The sequence below is a fragment of the Amblyraja radiata genome, chromosome 20 (assembly GCF_010909765.2).
Source record: "Amblyraja radiata isolate CabotCenter1 chromosome 20, sAmbRad1.1.pri, whole genome shotgun sequence".
In the NCBI taxonomy this organism is placed as follows: Eukaryota; Metazoa; Chordata; class Chondrichthyes; order Rajiformes; family Rajidae; genus Amblyraja; species Amblyraja radiata.
Window position 1 is genome coordinate 2,031,300 of NC_045975.1, and position 19,889 is coordinate 2,051,188.

At 47.2% G+C, this 19,889-nt stretch overlaps 1 protein-coding gene across 4 annotated transcripts in view; it reads left to right on the forward strand.

Moving 5' to 3' along the window:
- The window catches only part of lrp4 (LDL receptor related protein 4), a 203,954-nt gene that overhangs the window by 71,612 nt on the left and 112,453 nt on the right, over positions 1-19,889 (forward strand). For all 4 annotated transcript variants that reach the window (XM_033038628.1, XM_033038629.1, XM_033038630.1 and 1 more), the window contains exon 2: positions 13,823-13,975. In XM_033038628.1, coding sequence (XP_032894519.1) covers positions 13,823-13,975 — 153 coding nt within the window. The remainder of the gene's footprint in view (positions 1-13,822; positions 13,976-19,889) is intronic.

Genomic DNA, 19,889 nt, shown 5'->3' on the forward strand with positions numbered 1-19,889 from the left:
CATGTTCGCTGATGAACATTGCCAACAACATTGCGATTGTAACAAGCTGCAGCCCGGCTCCATCCTCTCTCAACCGTTACCAGTGGTCAGAAGAACTGGCAATAAAAATTCCACTCATTGTGAAACTTCAAAGCATTGCTTTGCCATCTGGCTCCAACCCGCTGAATTGTCGTGACGAGGGAGGGGCGGCGTGAACAATGTCTGGCGATATGAAGATGTGAGTCGGGGAAATGTTCCCATCCCCTCCTCACACAGCAGCAGAAACGGACCAAGTTGAAACACATCCAAATGAAAAAAGGACACAGAGTGCTGGAGTAACTCAGCGGGTCAGGCAGCATCTGTGGAGAACATGGATAGGTGACGTTTCACAGAGTGCTGGAGTAACTCAGCGGGTCAGGCAGCATCTGTGGAGAACATGGATAGGTGACGTTTCACAGAGTGCTGGAGTAACTCAGCGGGTCAGGCAGCATCTGTGGAGAACATGGATAGGTGACGTTTCACAGAGTGCTGGAGTAACTCAGCGGGTCAGGCAGCATCTGTGGTTAGAAGGAATGGGTGATGTTTCGGGTCGAGGCCATTCTTCAGACAGGGTCTGACCTGAGTTGGGGAACTATTCGGATGGGGAGGGAGGGGGAGAGATCTATATCAACGTGCAGAGTGGGTGAGGCTGAGATGAAAGATGAATTCTCTGCTGAAGTGTCTGACTGATGTACAGTCATGAAGGAGACTTCTCTCTCTGTTAAGTAACTGAAGTTGCCGGTGTGTGCATTGTTTCAAGTACATACACTCCTGCCCAACGCAGTGACTCGGTCACAGACAAGCGCTTTAGATTTTTTTAATGATGTTCTTGCTTTAGATTTATACTTTAGATTTGCCTGTTGGCTTTTCTCATGCTAATCAGGTTAAACATGGGAGTTGTGCCAACATTGGCTCGGTGCTTTCACCAGCGGGTAGAATGACTTGCCAAGTGGTTATTACTGATGGGCAGAAGAAAGGCTTGAATTAATCAAGCACTATTTATGACCTTAACACATCGCAAAGTGCTTGAGGAAGCACTTTTGAAATGTAGCAACTGTACGTGGTGTGGGGAAAGTAGCAACTACAAGGCTCTGCTGGAGGCTCCCACAAAACCCTTTAAACTCAATGTGTGCAGGAAACATGTTCCCATGTTGGGGGAGTCCAGAACCAGGGTCACAGTTTAAGAATAAGGGGTAGGCCATTTAGGACTGAGATGAGGACATTTTTTTTCACCCAGAGAGTTGTGAATCTGTGGAATTCTCTGCCACAGAGGGCAGTGGAGGCCGATTCACTGTATGTTTTCAAGTGAGAGTTAGATTTAGCTCTTAGGGCTAACGGAATCAATGGATATGGGGAAAAAGCAGGAACGGGGTACTGATTCTGGATGATCAGCCATGATCGTATTGAATGGCGGTGCTGGCTCGAAGGGCCGAATGGCCAATATACTCCAGCACCTATTTTCTATGTTTCTATGTTTCTTCTGACTGAAGACAGACACAAAATGCTGGAGTAACTCAGCGGGACAGGCAGCATCTCTGGAGTAAAAGGATTGGTGACGTTTCGGGTCGAGACCCTTCTTCAGACCCGAAACGTCACCCATTCCTTCTCTCCAGAGATACTGCCTGTCCCGCTGAGTTACTCCAGCATTTTGTGTCGATCTTTGGTGTAAACCAGCATCTGCAGTTCCTTCCCGCACATTTCTTCTGACTGACATTGATTTGTGGATAAATATTGATCAGGGCATTAGGAATACAACTCTTCTATCTGAGGTAAGTTAGATGTGGCCCTTGTGGCTAAGGGGATCTGGGAGTATGGAGAGAAGGCAGGTACAGGATACTGAGTTAGATGATCAGCCATGATCATATTGAATGGCGGTGCAGGCTCGAAGGGCCGAATGGCCTACTCCTGCACCTATTTTCTATGTTTCTATGTTTCTATGTAAGTTCCCAGGATCTCTACCTGTGAAGTGATGTGGAGACAGAGGTCTAGAGACATCACCTTTGACTTGCAGCCATGCTGCTTAGTGTTGCTTTCTACATCTGCTACATGACGCAGCAGCTAGCAATGACAGCATAGACCGCTGCCTCATTCAGGCTGTTTACAAGCAGTCCACCAATATAACCCATTGCAGTTTAGCCTAAAGAGCATGGGATTAACTAACCTATCAACCTGCACGACTTTGCAATGTGCGAAGAAGCCGGAACACCCGGAGGAAACCCACGCGATCACAGGGAGAATGATCAAACTCCACCAATATCACCCATTAATGAGGCTCGAACAAAAGCTTTTGTTTTACACAATTCTCTTCTATTAGGACACAAGATGGTTTGATTTATTATGTAATTCATTGCAAGTGCTCACCAGATTTGCAAACACAGGACACACCTGCAACTTGTTAATGGGGCTCTTCAACTCTCAGTAACTCTCAGTAACCGAGGGAATTCTCCGCAGGAGATGAATGTCACCCATAAAACACAAGGATCTGAGCCGATGGTCGAGGCGTTGCTGCCGACAGCTGCCGTCTCCAGTTCTCTCCGCATCTTTCAAATCACCCCTTTAATTAGGGTCAACGTATTTGGGAACGCAAGGAAATGTATATCACAATCAGCTGGGATTTAGGCACCTCTCCACCCACTCTTCACCCGAAACCTCTAGCTTTGGAGAAATACATGAGGCTGGAAATGTCAGCATTGGAGATTCTTTATTACATCTCCAGTGGCTTCAACTAAAATAACCACACAATAATATTTAACAATAGTTTACATCTTCCTAATATTTTAATATCCAATTTACGAATCTTTAAACCTTCAAGCCCTGGCACTTGAAATATAATCTGAACCTCATTAGTTCTTCCACTATCTGGAATATTATTAAATTAATATTTGTTTAAGTACATGTGCAGAAAACCTGGCAGGGTTTGGATAGCAAAGTGGAGGTGGGCAGATGTTGCCAGGACTCGAGAGCCTGAGCTACAGGGAGGGGCTGGGAGACTGGGATTATGTTCTTCAGCGCGCAGGAGGATGAGAGGTGATCTCCTGGGAATATATAAGGTCATGATGGGCCTGTCCCACTGTCAAGTTGCCGGCAATCGCCTGAAGAACCGGCAACTGGAACGGGGACTGGCGAGAGTGGAACTCATACACACGCACTTCCTTCACCAGCCAGGGGACAGGGCAAGCGGGGGAAACGCTGTCTGAAATTCACACGGTGCAAAGCCAAGATGATACAGACACACACCGCGATGAACAGCAAGGTTGCGGGTCCACGTTTACCCTTACAATGCAGCGATGTATTGGTATTGGCCGCCTGTTCTGGAATGAGTATTGATGTCATTGCTTCAAACACTTAGTACATCCAAGGAAGGGCAGATCGGTACCGGTTGTATGTAACTGGAGGACCTCGCCATCTGTGTGTTACATCTCTGCTGCTCCAAGCGGCCGTTTGAGGAAACTCTGAAGAGACTTGCATGTTCCTGCTTCATTTAGTGAACCTGGCTGGGACTGGCTCCGTGCCTATTTGCTGATCATCCCTCCAATGCCTCATGTCCGGACGTGACTTGCCATCGGTCTATTTCTCCGATATTCCACCCATCAGGCGTGAGGATGAGAACTGTGTGAGGGAGGGAACAGAGATCCCATTGACCAAGGGAATCACCTCTCTCCATCCTGGGCATTTCATCCTGATATAATCCAGGACCCATCAGGCCACCGTGCAGGGAGAAGCCTGCACGCGCAGTCAGATGCAACACAATATCTCCGCAAAAGCCTCACGCCTCCAGCAGCTGCATTTTAAACGCTGTTACTCCGATTTCATTGAAATTAATACACAATAAATCCGCTCAAGATGATAATCGACTGGTGATATGCTGACATCATTGGCAAATTATAACCATGTGTCGGAACGGTGTGGGCTGGAGATGTGTGTGTGTGTAGGTGTGTGTGTGTGTGTGTAGGTGTGTGGGGTATATAGACAATAGACAATAGGTGCAGGAGTAGGCCATTCGGCCCTTCGAGGCTGATCATCCCCAATCAGTACCCCGTTCCTGCCTTCTCCCCATATCCCCTGACTCCGCTATCTTTAAGAGCCCTATCTAGCTCTCTCTTGAAAGCATCCAGAGAACCTGCCTCCACCGCCCTCTGAGGCAGAGAATTCCACAGACTCACAACTCTCTGTGTGAAAAAGTGTTTCCTCATCTCCAAACTAAATGACTTACCCCTTATTCTTGTAGGTGTGTGAGGTGTAGGTGTGTGGGTGTAGGTGTGTGTGTGGAGGTGTGTGTAGGTGTGTGTGGGTGTAGATATGTTGGCTGTAGATCACTCTGAACAGGCGGTAAGTCTCTGTCTCAGTTTCACTTCCCACGTAGAGGATATAAGATGTTACAGGTAAAAGTAGAATGGTGGAACGGTTTAATATGTGAATCAGGGACCACAATAATGTTGAGCAGGAAAATATTTTCACTTGTTTAAGAAGGAACTGCAGATGCCAGTTTAAACTGAAGATAGACACATAAAGCTGGAGTAAGTCAGCGGGACAGGCAGCATCTCTGGAGTGAAGGAATGGGTGACGTTTCGGGTTGAGTCTGAAGAAATGTCTCGATCTCGACCCGAAACGTCACCCATTCCTTCACTCCAGAGATGCTGCCTGTCCCGCTGAGTTACTCCAGCATTTTGTGTCTATCTTGTCATTGTACATTGGGACACACAACTGTCCCCAACTCCACACAGAGGTTAATGTTGCGGCCAGTACAGTGATGAGTGTAGTAGACAGGCATTGATCTTCATCAAGGAGCAAGATATCGTTCACCATTTACTGCACAGTATGGATGCACATTCATCACCAATTTAAAATGATTGGTAATGAAATGCCAGCTCTAAATTATGTCAAATGACTGAATCTGGTTTTAATTTAGATGTAAAAGCAGTGAAATGCGGGGCATTGGTTTTGAAATCCCACCTCCCGTGGGTCCCATCAGCTTGTAACCCTGGTGTTAGCTTGGGTCTGAGCTGTGATATTGGACTGAGCAAAGTACTGTGAGCAAATGTGGCCACTAAGGAAGGATGTGCCGTCTCTGGAGAGGGTCCAGACGAGGTTTACAAGAATGATCCCAGGAATGAGTGGGTTAACCTATGATGAGCGTTTGACGGCACTGGGCCTGTACTCGCTGGAGTTTAGAAGGATGAGGGGCCTCCTCATTGAAACTTACAGAATAATAAAAGACGTACTGTGGATAGAATGCATGTGGAGAGGATGTTTCCACTAGTGGGAGAGTTTAGGACCAGGAGTCAAAGCCTCAGAATTAAAGGGCGCTCTTTTAGAAAGGTGAGGTTCTTTAGTCAGAATGTGGTTACTCTGAAGAACTCATTGCCACAGACGGCTGTGGAGGCCAAGTCAGTGGATATATTTAAGGCAGAGATAGACAGATTCTTGATTGGGGAATTAGTCCGCCATTCATTCATGGCTGATCTATCTCTCCCTCCTAACCCCATTCTCCTGCCTTCTCCCCATATCCTCTGACACCCGTACTAATCAAGAATCTAGACTCTCCCACCAGTGGAAACATCCGCTCCTCATCCACTCTATCCAAGCCTTTCTATATTCGCTAAGTTTCAATGAGGTTCCCCCTCATCCAAGCCAAGATGTAACACTGTGCACGTTACATAGAAACATAGAAAATAGGTGCAGGAGGAGGCCAATGTGATCATGGCTGATGTTGTGTTAAGTTCTTCTGCCGTTCTCTCATCCTCTTTCTCAACTGATCCACACGCTGTCGTAAGCCTAGACAATTCTCCTCGCGGTTCACTACGCCACCAATTTAATTTGTGTCATCTGCAAAATTATGCTACCTACATTTGAGTTTAGTTTAGAGATACAGCAAGGAAACAGGCCCTTCGGCCCACAGAGTCTGTGCCGACCAGCGATCCACGCACATTAACACTGTCCTACACACACTAGGAGAATTTACAATTTTACCTAAGCCAATTAACCTTCAAACCTGCACGTCTTTGAAGTGTGGAAGGAAACGAGATCCCGGAGAAAACCCACGCGGTCACAGGGAGAACGTACGAACTCCGCACAGGCAGCACCCGTAGTCAGGATCGAACCCGGGTCTCTACCGCTGCGCCACCGTACCGCCCCTAATCTCTTCCAAATTATTAATACACCCAATTTACAGTAACAGCTCCATGTGTGAGGTTGCTTGTCAAATGGTCGTAGTTTCTCTCTATCATTAGAGACAGACAGTGCAGACAGTCGCGGTGAGCTGGCACCTTCATCGTTGTGTTAGATGTGTTACATTTCTTCAGTACATATCCATGGTGAATCTGTTTTAGAGACAGCGGTACATTTAAAGAACTCGGCTGATTAGCATTCCTTGCACAGAGTCGCATCGTTGGATTGTGTACACATGTTTATGATGCTCGCTGCTCACCTGCCCTTCATCATCTATCTCTGTGATTGGCGGCTGGACAGGTGGACACCTGGGAATAATGATGCCCTGTTGATGGGTGATGCTTGGCAGCAGCTGGTAATGATGGCACACCGACTGAGAGAACCTGGGCCTCTGGCGCTGTGAGGCAGCAGCTCCACCCGCTGCACCACCCTGATACCCCTAGCGTCATAGATTCACACAGCACGGAAACAGGCCCTTTGGCCCAACTTTCCCATGCTGGCCAACATGTCCCAGCTACACTAGTCCCACCTGCCCCATGTGACCGTGTGGGTTTCTTCCATGTGCTCCAGTTTCCTCCCACATCCCAAAGATGGTTTGCAGATTCATTGGCTGATGTAAATTGTCCCGAGTGGCAGAATCTGGGCGGCGTTGGGAGAATAACATTGGATTAGATTAGTGTAAACGGTGTTTGATGGTCAGCGTGGACTCAATGGGCCGAAGGGCCTGTTTCATGGTGTATCTGTCTGATAAGTTGTTTCTAATGCCTGAACAAACCAACTGAACGATCGTAGCTATCTGTTTAAGAAAGAACTGCAGATGCTGGAAAATCGAAGGTAGACAAAAATGCTGGAGAAACTCAGCGGGTGAGGCTGGATCTATGGAGCGAAGGAATAGGCGACATTTCGGGTCAAAACCCTTCTTCAGACTGATGTGACGGTGATGGGTGGAGGGAGAAGAAAGGAAGAGGTGGAGCCAGTGGGCTGTGGGAGAGCTGGGAAGGGGAGGAGAAAGCAGGGACTACCTGAAATTGGAGAAGTCAATGTTCATACCGCTGGGGTGTAAACTGCCCCAAGTGAAATATGAGGTTCTGCTCGTCCAATTTACGGTGGTCCTCACTCTAGCCATGGAGGAGGCCCAGGACAGAAAGGTCGGATTCGGAATGGGAGTGGGAGTTGAAGAGCTGAGCCACCGGGAGATCAGGTTGGTTATTGCGGACCGAGCGGAGGTGTTGGGCGAAGCGATCGCCAAGCCTACGCTTGGTCTCACCGATGTAGATCAGCTGACATCTAGAGCAGCGGATGCAATAAATGATGTTGGAGGAGATGCAGGTGAACCTCTGTCGCACCTGGAATAAGGTCAAAACTAGAAGATCGTAGCTATCTCCTAGTTTTGTGACAGCTGGTTTGGGTGGGAAGGGGGGAGTTGTGGAGGGAACTCCGATGACCTGTTATGGATTGTAATCATGTATAGTCTTTCCGTTGACTGGATATCACGCAACAAAAAGCTTTTCATTGTTTCCTGATGCACGTGACAATAATAACCTATCCTATGGTGGCCTCTGTACTGACTGTAGGAAGCAACAGCAAATACTCCGAGCTAACAATTCTACATTTTCCTTGATTACCATCTATTTTGATGTCTCATTTTCACACCTTGCCCTTCCTTATAATAATAATAATACATTTTATTTATGGGCGCCTTTCAAGAGTCTCAAGGACACCTTACAAAAATTGAGCATGTATAGGAAAAACATGTAAGGGGAATTAAATAAATAGTAGAGACATGACTAGTACACAAAGTAAAGACAGAATTCAATACAAAACACAGCATGAGGCAATTAATGCACAGATGAAAAGGGACGGGGACGTGGGACTAAGGATAGGCAGAGGTGAAGAGATGGGTCTTGAGGCGGGACTGGAAGATGGGGAGGGACACGGAATTGCGGATCAGTTGGGGGAGGGAGTTCCAGAGCCTGGGGGCTGCCCTGGAGAAGGCTCTGTCCCCAAAACTGCGGAGGTTGGACTTGTGGATGGAGAGGAGACCGGCTGATGTGGATCTGAGGGACCGTGAGGGTTGGTAGGGGGAGAGGAGGTCAATGAGATATGTGGGGGCCAGATGGTGGAGGGCTTTGTAGGTGAGGACCAGGATTTTGTAGGTGATCCGGTGGGAGACGGGAAGCCAGTGAAGTTTTTTGAGGACTGGAGTGATGTGATGCCAGGATTTGGTGTGGGTGATGAGTCGGGCGGCTGCGTTCTGGACCAGTTGGAGTCGGTTGATGTAGGTGGAGCTGATGCCAAGGAGAAGTGAGTTGCAATAGTCCAGTCGGGAGGAGATGAAGGCATGGATGAGTCTTTCAGCAGCAGGCGGTGTGAGAGAGGGTCTGAGTTTGGCGATGTTGCGGAGATGAAAGAAGGAGGTTTTAATGACATGGCGTATGTGAGGCTCAAGGGAGAGGGTGGAATCAAAGATCACGCCAAGGTTGCGGGCCTGGGGAGATGGGGAGACAGTGGTGCCGTCGATGGTGAGAGTGGGGTTATTGATTTTGCTAAGTGTGGCTTTGGAGCCTATGAGGAGAAATTCTGTCTTATCGCTGTTGAGTTTGAGGAAATTATGTTGCATCCAGGTTTTTATTGCTGACAAACAGGAGTTGATATGGGAGAGGGGGGGGGTTGTGGGGGGATTTGGTGCCAAGGTAAATCTGGGTGTCATCAGCGTAACAGTGGAAGTCCAGATTGAAGTGGCGGAGTATCTGACCAAGGGGGAGGATGTAGATGATGAAGAGGAGGGGGCCGAGTACGGAGCCTTGGGGAACGCCTTGAGTGACTGCGGCTGTAGCAGAGGTGTGGTTGTGGAGAGAGATGAAGTGGGATCTGTTGGAAAGGTAGGAACGGAGCCAGCTGAGTGCAGAGCCTTCAATGCCGAGGTCCTTGAGTCTGGTGAGCAGGATGTTATGGTTCACTGTATCGAAGGCTGCGCTCAGGTCGAGGAGGATGAGGATGTTGAGGGAACCAGTGTCAGCAGAGGTGAGGAGGTCGTTGAGGACTTTGAGGAGAGCAGTTTCTGTCTCTGTCTCCTTCTCCCCTGACTCACAGTCTGAGGAAGGGTCTCGACCCGAAATGTCACCTGTTCCTTCTCTCCAGAGATGCTGCCTGTCCCGCTGAATCACTCCAGCATCTTGTGTCCCCCTCCTGTAATTAGTGTATTATTATTCCAAGCTGCCTGTGACTGGGAGAGAGCCAGTAATATCTTGCTGATACATTTAATGATTACTAAAAGTGCATCAGAATCCTTCCAACCCCCTGGCCATGAGCACGACGCTGACATTGATGTCAACTCTGCAAATATTTAACTCTGCACTTCTCATTTTGAACGGAATCAAAGGAATTGAGTGTCATGGAGATGGCCTTTCACACTAAATATGGAATTAATATTCAGAAGCCTCAGTGATTCATTAAAAACACACGGTCCAACATAAAATATTGAAGGTATTTTTCTATCAGCTTACAACATTGGGCTGTGTGGTAGTGTTGCCTTCTCCCAGCGACCATTCGGCCCATCAAGTCTGCACACACTCACTCTCACACACACTCGCAAACACGCTCACACACACACACACACACACACTCTCTCTCACACACACTCACACACACACACTCGCATACACACACACTCACACACACTCACTCTTGCACAGACACACACTCACTCTCACACACACTCGCAAACACGCTCACACACACACACACACACACACTCTCTCTCACACACACACACACACACACACTCTCTCTCACACACACTCACACACACACACTCGCATACACACACACTCACACACACTCACTCTTGCACAGACACACACTCACTCTCACACACACTCACACACACACACTCTTGCACAGACACACACGCTCTCTCGCACACACACTCACTCGCACACGCACTCACTTGCACACACACACTCACACACACTCACTCTCACACACACTCTCTCACACACACACACACTCACTCTCACAATCGCACACACACTCACTCTCACACACACACTCTTGCACACACACGCTCTCTCGCACACACACTCACACACACTCACTCGCATACACACACACACTCACACACACACACTCTTGCACAGACACACACACACTCGCACACACACTCACACCTAGTCTGGACAAATGATTAGCAATGTGTTTTTCCAGTTAGCTGCGGATGTTAACGTCTTGCCTGGTTTAGATTTCATCCCCAGTTTTGGATTGTACTATATCAGTTTACAACTCCTAAATAATACCATTTTATAGTCACTCTGCCCTGAGCTCCATTTACACCAAGATTATCAACAATTGCACGACATGTGATTGTAAACCAACTATTATCCTTTGTGATTCCTCAACATAGTGATGTGGAACATATCCACCCCCCCTCCATGAAGTCGTCCTTCAGCGTATATCTGTTAATTAGTCTCATCCGGTGAACATGTCGACGAACGATCCCTGTGGTCACTGCACTACTCCTGTTACACTCTCCTCAAATGTCCTGTTATACGCCACGCCCAATGACAGAATGTCCATTTGGTGACCTATAAATAACCCCGCCAATATCTGTGTCTCTCTGTTCCCTTCTGTCCCAGTCTGACCAGCCTCAGTGATGTCTCTCACCCACGATGGAATGACAGCGTAGACGTGATGGGTCGAATGGCCTAATTCTGCTCCTATCACTTATGATACACTGGTCTACTGATCCCGTCCCATCCTGCACTACACTCATATCGCGGTTACTGGAAACGAGTATGACTGTCCCCTCATGGAGGATGCCCGTGCGTGACTTTGCTTAACGTGGGGAGACTGGTGCAGCAACAGCCACCCCACGGTCCTTGACAGATCTGGGTCAGGATCCAGTGGCATGGAGTCCAAGACGACCGGAGACCCTTTTCTGCCGCAGCCTTCATCCGCCTTCCCAGCCGTTGTGACGCTCCACTAAGGTCAGCCATCGTCCTCCGCATGTTCCACCGTTGAGGTCTTCGTTGGATTGCTCTTTGTCAGAGACCTCCCCCTCGACCTTACCGCCATGGGTGGCCCTACCAGGAGCGTAGCTCCAGACGGCATCGCTCTCAGGATCTCAGGTCCACACAAGCTTCACCACCACGACAAGGTGACACTACTTTCAAGAGAGAGTTAGATAGGGCTCTTAAAGATAGCGGAGTCAGGAGATATGGGGTACTGATTGGGGATGATCAGCCATGATCACATTGAATGGCGGTGCTGGCTCGAAGGGCCGAATGGCCTCTATTCCTGCACCTATTGTCTATTATCACCACACTACTATATTACATTACTGAAACATTAATTATTTAACCCTTTATTTTGATTTTTATCATCTACTCTTTATCATGTTAAGTCAAAACATTTTTCATTTTTGCCTCTTTGATGTTTTTCTCACTTTGGCCTCATTTGCCGTTGCCTTTCCTGGGCTATTTATTCTTTATCCTTTTTCTAAATTCCGCTTCTAGGATTTTGAATCTATCTTCACCCTGCCTGTAATGTTCCACTTGCCCAAGTACTATATGACTAATGTCCCCAGTGTGTAGGGTAGTACTGGTGTAGTCGGGGGGGGGGGGGGGAGGGGGCTGTGCGGACTCACTGGGCCTGTCTAAAAGTGGTGCCTGGGTCCTGGCTGAAGTTTCCCCCTTTGGGTCGATGCTAGTGATTTGATGCGGGGGATATTAATGTCATTGCGCGGTGAGCCAGCTTGTGTGTGATTTATTCACGATCCTCCAGGCAGGAAGTTGTGATGAAAAATAGATGTTCTTTTGTTATGTGGACAACATTCAAATGAAACGTGAGCATTAAAAAAAAAAGATATTGCCAAGCCATCTGCCTGCGCTGATCATTCCGCTGTGATTCCAGTGAAGAATGTGGTGTGTGTGTGTCACTGAAAGATTGTCGGAATCGCACCACTCGTGAAGTACTGGTGATTTAGTTACAGGAAAGGTAAACGATGGCTGGGCTGCTACACTTTACAGCACTTCCGTGATTTATATTTAATCGTGTTCTTAAATTATTCCTTGTCAAGTAAAGTGGAGGACAATTTACACAGCAGAGTTAAATGTCCTTCCGTCTCAACGCTTAGTAAAACTTTGGTAATCTTCATACCAGATGGGAACCAACTTTTACAACAGCTCTCTGGTTATCAAATTCCTTTTGAAAGGCAACTATGCAACACTTCTGGTGCCATGATATTTTACAGAAAATGGAATAAAAGCCACATCATTTATCTCTTACAAAGCATTTATGGCAAAAATCCCACATCGCGATCTCCACAGCTTTGCTGGGACTGACCTAGATTAGTTTAATTTTGTTTGGAGATCCCCGCACACTAACACAATCCTACACACACTGGGGACAATTTACATCTATACCAAGCCAATTAACCTACATACTTGTATGGAAGGAAACCGAAAACCTACGGGGTCACGGGGAGAACGTACAAACTCCGTACAGACAGCACCCGTAGTCAGGATGGAACCGTGTCTCTGGCGCTGTGAGGCAGCAACTCTACCGCTGCACCACCGTGCCGCAACAACAAATTGTCTCAACGCCTCAGGAATTAGAGAGAATTGCAACAACATGGTAGCTGCACACACTATATCCATGCCTCTAGTTCACAGTCTAAATGACATCACGAGGTTTCAATATTTCAGTACATAAAATTTAATGAAGAAATACTCTCTGCCCCATTAAACCTTTAATGCATTGCTTACAATAACAGAGCTATTCTTTCTTTACTTTGCTGAATAGCATTTTATGTTAATAATGATTTTGAATCCCCTAAGAATTTAATATGATGAATATTAGGCAAAAGCAGTTTTCTTTGCAGTAGAGGCTGTTTCAAAGCACGATATTTCTGGTCAGTGTAGGGAGGAACTGCAGATGCTGGTTTAAATTAAGAAAGACACAAAACGCTGGAGTGACAGCGGGCCAGGCAGCATCTCTGGAGAAAAGCTGAGACAATGTCCCAGCTACACTAGTCCCACCTGCCTGCACTGGGTATTTTCAGAAGGCCGTCAATAAGGTGCCGCTCGGGAAGATGAGAGCCCATGGTATTAAAGGGAAGATACTAGCACGGATAGTGAGTTGGCTGGATGGCAGAAGGCAAAGAGTTGCAATAAAAGAGGCAGGAAACATGTTCCCGATGTTGGGGGAGTCCAGAACCAGGGGCCACAGTTTAAGAATAAGGGGTAAGCTATTTAGAACGGAGACGAGGAAACACTTTTTCTCACAGAGTTGTGAGTCTGTGGAATTCTCTGCCTCAGAGAGCGGTGGAGGCCGGTTCTCTGGATACTTTCAAGAGAGAGCTGGGTAGGGCTCATAAAGATAGCGGAGTCAGGGGATATGGGGAGAAGGCAGGAATGGGGTACTGATTGGGGATGATCAGCCATGATCACATTGAATGGCATTGCTGGCTCGAAGGGCCGAATGGCCTACTCCTTGTACCTATTGCCTATGTTTCTATGTCTATACTGAGCAGGCTGGGAATAAACCAAGTGCAAGGGCTGCTCTTGGTGTCGGCTGTGGAGCTGATGAAGAGTTTGATCTTGGTGAAGACTGACGTGTCGTTTGTGTTTGTGTGCAGGTGTGACGGGGTCAGGAGGCAGCGAGTGTTCGTGCGGCAGGAACCACTTCACCTGTGCCGTGAGTGCCTTTGGCGAATGCACCTGTATCCCCGCACAGTGGCAATGTGATGGAGACAATGATTGTGGAGACCACAGTGATGAAGATGGCTGCAGTAAGTAACATGGTGGTGGTGACTATTCACCCAGACATCTATCTTCTCCATCCTCCACCCATTTGTCTTGGATTTGTATCAACATAAGGTCATATGTGATAGGAGCAGAATTAGGCCATTCAGCCCATCGTCTACTCCACCATTCAATCATGGCTGATAGAAACATAGAAACATAGAAAATAAGTGCAGGAGGAGGCCATTCGGCTCTTCAAGCCAGCACCGCCATTCAATATGATCATAGCTGATCGTCCCCAATCAATAACCCGTGCCTGCCTTTTCCCCATATCCCTTGATTCCACTAGCCTCTAGAGCTCTATCTAACTCTCTCTTAAATCCATCCAGTGATTTGGCCTCCACTGCCCTCTGTGGCAGGGAATTCCACAAATTCACAACTCTCTGGGTGAAAAAGTGTTTTCTCACCTCAGTCTTAAATGGCCTCCCCTTTATTCTAAGACGGTGACCCCTGGTTCTGGACTCGCCCAACATTGATCTTCCTCCTAACCCCATTCTCCTGCCTTCTTCCCATAACCCCTGACACCTGTACTAATCAAGAATCTATCTATCTTTGCCTTAAAAATATCCATTGACTTGGCCTCCACCGCCGTCTGTGGTGAGTCCCATACTGCGGTTGTCTTGGTAATGTTGTGATGTTTAGTTTAGATATGCAGCATGGAAACAGGCCCTTCTGCCCAGCGAGTCGGCACCGACCAGCGATCCCCGCACACTAGCACTATCCTACACACACTAGGGACAATTTACAATTTTATCAAAACCAATTTGCCGACAAACCTGCACGTCTTTGGAGTGTGGGAGGAAACCGGAGCAGCCGAAGAAAATTCCATTCAGGTCACGGGGAGAACGTGCAAACTCCATACAGACAGCACCTGTAATCAGGATCGAACCTGGGTGTGTGGCGCTGTGAGGCAGCAACTCTACCGCTGCACCACCGTGACACCTCAGATTCAGATTCAGATTCAATTTTAATTGTCATTGTCAGTGTACAGTATAGAGACAACGAAATGCATTTAGCATCTCCCTGGAAGAGCGACATAGCAAATGATTTGAATAAATAATAATAAGTGATAATAAGTGTCCGGGGGGTTGGGGGGGTGATTGGCAGTCACCGAGGTACGTTGTTGAGTAGAGTGACAGCCGCCGGGAAGAAGCTGTTCCTGGACCTGCTGGTTCGGCAACGGAGAGACCTGTAGCGCCTCCCGGATGGTAGGAGGGTAAACTGTCCATGGTTGGGGTGAGAGCAGTCCTTGGCGATGCTGAGCGCCCTCCGCAGACAACGCTTGCTTTGGACAGACTCAATGGAGGGGAGCGAGGAATCGGTGATGCGTTGGGCAATTTTCACCACCCTCTGCAATGCCTTCCGGTCGGAGACAGAGCAGTTGCCATACCATACTGTGATGCAGTTGGTAAGGATGCTCTCGATGGTGCAGCGGTAGAAGTTCACCAGGATCTGAGGAGACAGATGGACCTTCTTCAGTCTCCTCAGGAAGAAGAGACGCTGGTGAGCCATCTTGATCAGAGTTGAGGTATTGTGGGTCCAAGAGAGGTCATCGGAGATGTTGACTCCCAGGAACCTGAAGCTAGAAACACGTGAGTGACATCAGTGACAGAGTGACATCAGGCCCATCAGCCCAACCTGCCCAGACCAACCTCATCTGTACCTGCATCTTATGCATGATTTAATTTCATCCTTACAAAGATGCATGTCTGGGAATTCAGTGATATAGGTAGCTGAATAATAATCACCGTGGGGAAATCCATGTGGCATTAGATTATAGTTTATGTACAAAATAGTCAACAACCTTTCATGTTTTTAGATTCCAATTCTTTCATTGGTTCATTCCCAGCACATCTAGAAATCCACCAGGCACTGTTGTGTTTTGTGGCAAATCTCACATTTGTGAAGCATTTGTTGCCATGAGAGGGAAACTGTGGTTTATCCTCTGCCTCTGTGGTAGACACAAAGTGCTGGAGTGACTCAGCGGCTCAGGCAGCATCTCTGGAGAGAAGGAGCGGGTGACGATTTGGGTCGAGACCCTCTTCAGTCTCAGAGTCTGAAGAAGTCTGAAGAAGGGTCTCGACCCAAAACGTCACCCATTCCTTCTATCCAGAGATGCTGCCTGACCCGCTGAGTTACTCCAGCACTCTGTGAAACGTCACCTATCCATGTTCTCCACAGATGCTGCCCTGACCTGCTGAGTTACTCCAGCACTCTGTGAAACGTCACCTATCCATGTTCTCCACAGATGCTGCCCGACCCGCTTAGTTACTCCAGCACTTTGTGTCTGCACTACTGAGGAGCTATTTTAATCCCACAGTCCCCACATCACTCCTCTAATTAGACTCCCGCCAACTATCAACATTAAGGCTCGGTCTCAAACTGAAGCAGCACGAGGATTGCAATTTCAAATTTACCATTTGAAGCATTGTGGCCACAGGCGAATGCGAGCCAGCTCTGTGAATTTAACCTGTATTAAATTATTTACAATAGAGTCTTTATTCACCCGTCAGAAAGAACAGGGCTCAAGATTGTTCGAGGCAAAGAATCTCTGTTTTCTTTGTGTTCTGTTCTGCTCCTCGGGTATAATCTTTGAGTTACCTGTGTGGAACTCTGACAAATGTGAATGCACATGGTGATGTTTCCGTGGCATGCGGCATTTTACTGCAGATTTGATGTATTATTGAGCCCTGGTGGGTCTCAACATGTAGCCTTGCTGTAACATACACTGGCAACACATTAGTGAGTTAGAAGGTACTTCTCCATTCAAGGTAGATGGTGATAAATAATGAAATATTTAAGCTGACCTAATTCCAAGTTGTGCTGATAAATCCTGACAGTTATTCATTCTCTGCCTTCCTGGGGAATTCAGTTGAAATGGTTGATAATTTTATAGTCCTCAGTGGGTCTATCATGCTCCTGAATTATTCATACACTTGAGAACAGTACAAAGAAGATGGTTTCATTAATTAAAACAAATGGTCTCGCAACACAACAGGCTACAGGATGGATTGCACAGTAACTTATTTCCTACGTAAATCCAATAAAAGTGGAATTAACTTCAAGCAGTTATCTCCAGCGATCATTCTGAAGTTAGATGCCGTTCATTCGAAACTGGACGGGGGATTCGCAGGTAATGTTCACATTAATGTTAATGTGGGCGGCACAGTGTCGCAGCGGGTAGAGCTGCTGCCTCACAGTGCCAGTGATCCAGGTTCGATCCTGACCTCTGCTGCTGTCTGTCCGTGTGGAGTTTGCACGTTCTCCCAGTGACCACGTGGGTTTCCTCCGGGTGCTCTGGTTTCCTCCCACGCCCCAAAGACGTGCGGGTTTGTAGGTTAATTGGCCCCTCTGTAAATTGCCCCCTAGTGTGTAGGGAGTGGATGAGAAAGTGGGATAGCATGGAACTCGTGTGAAGCAAAGTGCCATCATACTACACTAGAAACATAGAAAATAGGCGCAGGAGTAGGCCATTCGGCCCCTCGAACCAGCACCGCCATTCAATGTGATCATGGCTGATCATCCAGAATCAGTACCCCGTTCCTGCTTTTTCCCCATATCCCTTGAGCTAAGAGCTAAGTTAGCCTTAAGAGCTAAATCTAACTCTCTCCTGAACACATCCAGTGAATTGGCCTCCACTGCCTTCTGTGATAGAGAATTCCACAGAATCACAACTCTCTGGGTGAAAAAGTTTGTCTTCATCACAGTTCTAAATGGCCGACCCCTTGTTCGTAAACTGTGTGACCCCTGGTTCTGGACTCCCCCAACATGGGGAACATGTTTCCTGCCTCTAACGTGTCCAATCCCTCAAGAATTTTATATGTTTCTATAAGATCCCCACTCATCCTTCTAAATTCACTAAACTACTGGGTACAATGCTGAATGAAGAGACGCACTGAGAATGTGTTTTTCTTTTGTATGTATCTTTTGATTATGAATAGAGTTTATTTTTTAATGTTTGAGAGTGTGGTGTTGTCCCCAATGATGCTGCTTGACGGGGGTAGATGGCTTTGTTCCAGTTACAGCATCTGCAACTCTTGTGTCCAGTTTGCCGTCTCTGTGCTTTGCCCAAGTGGTGCGTGATCTGGTGGTGAATTACAGAGCGGGAAGTATCTGGAGAGAAACTGGGTCAATGTTCCCATTGAGTGGGAGGAGAGGGAGGTGTAATGATCGCTCCTGAGAGTCAACTGTGAACTCTTGTTCCAATCTCCGTCCCTCTGCTCTGCACCTTACGTGACATCATGTACCTTGGCATTGTTGCATTCACTTCCAGTCACTGTTCAGTTGTTGAGTATTTTTCTGGTGAGATGGAAGGGGAGAAGTTTTTACATGTGTTTTTGTAGAAGTGAATCAACGTGTGTCCTGTAGTTTGTCGTGCACAGTGAACAGGCACGAGTTCACTGAATATTAATATTAAAATATTAAATATTTTAATTATAATCTCAAGGTCTCAATGTGAGGAGATCCATGTTCTCCGCAGATGCTGCCTGACCCGTTGAGTTACTCCAGCACTCTGTGAAACGTCACCTATCCATGTTCTCCACAGATGCTGCCTGACCCGCTGAGTTACTCCAGCACTCTGTGAAACGTCACCTATCCATGTTCTCCACAGATGCTGCCTGACCCGTTGAGTTACTCCAGCACTCTGTGAAACGTCACCTATCCATGTTCTCCACAGATGCTGCCTGACCCGCTGAGTCTTCTCTCAGATACACCATAAAAGTGTTGTTCTCATTTTGTCCTTTATGTAATAAGCTGTGGGTGTAATAAGAAGAATGATTGGATTTGAGTAATGTGCTGAGTTGAAATAACAGGATGTCAAATTGAATTAGATGTTGTAATTCATTAAGAATCTAAGTTTTGACGATACAAAGTGGCCAGGAAAACCAGATATCAAATAACCTGCCCAACACAATCTAAATACCTCTAAACTCCTCTAAACCGTTGACGTGGATAAGCTTTTCCCATTGAGAGTAGGGAAGATTCAAACAAGAGGACATGACTTGAGAATTAAGGTACAGAAGTTTAGGGGTAACATGAGGGGGAACTTCTTTACTCAGCGAGTGGTAGCTGTGTGGAATGAGCTTCCAGTGGAAGTGGTTGGAGGCAGGTTCGATTTTATCATTTAAAAATAAATTGGATAGGTATATGGACGGGAAAGGAATGGAGGGTTATGGTCTGAGTGCAGGTAGATGGGACTAGGGGAGAATACGTGTTCGGCACGGACTAGAAGGGCCGAGTTGGCCTGTTTCCGTGCTGTAATTGTTATATGGTTATATGGTTATACCAACGGCTGTGGATGTCGTCATTGGGTATTTTTAAAGTGGAGGCTGGCAGGTTCCTCATTAGTACGGGTTTCAGGAGTGATGGGGAGAAGGCAGGAGAATGGGGTTGAGAGAGAGAGAGATAGAACTTGGATACAATCAATTCAAAACTCCAGTGCAGTAGACATTAGACTTTAGAGATACAGTGCATGAAAAGGCCCTTTGGCCTACTGATTCCCTGCTGACCAGCGATCCCTGTACACTAGCGCCATCCTACACACTAGGGACAATTTACAGTTTATACCTAACCCATTTAACCTACAAACCTGCAGTCGGAGATACAAAGGGGAAGATAGTGAGTGTGGATGGGTCAGGGCTACTACCACTGTGACTGACCACCGTACACAGTACTGACTGAGGCCCACCCTCACACACACACCGATTTATGCCATTGAACAAAAGTGTTTTAGTTTGAATGGTTCCACGGGGTTGAAGCCTGATGCATGAAGTAACGTTTGGCTCAGTTGGCCGTCACCACACAGGTGCTTCTGTCTGTGAGCGCGTGCCCTGATACAGGGAGGTCACTCTGGCCTGGACAGTGAAGGTCGATCACTTCAGCTCTGCCCCAGGGACCTCA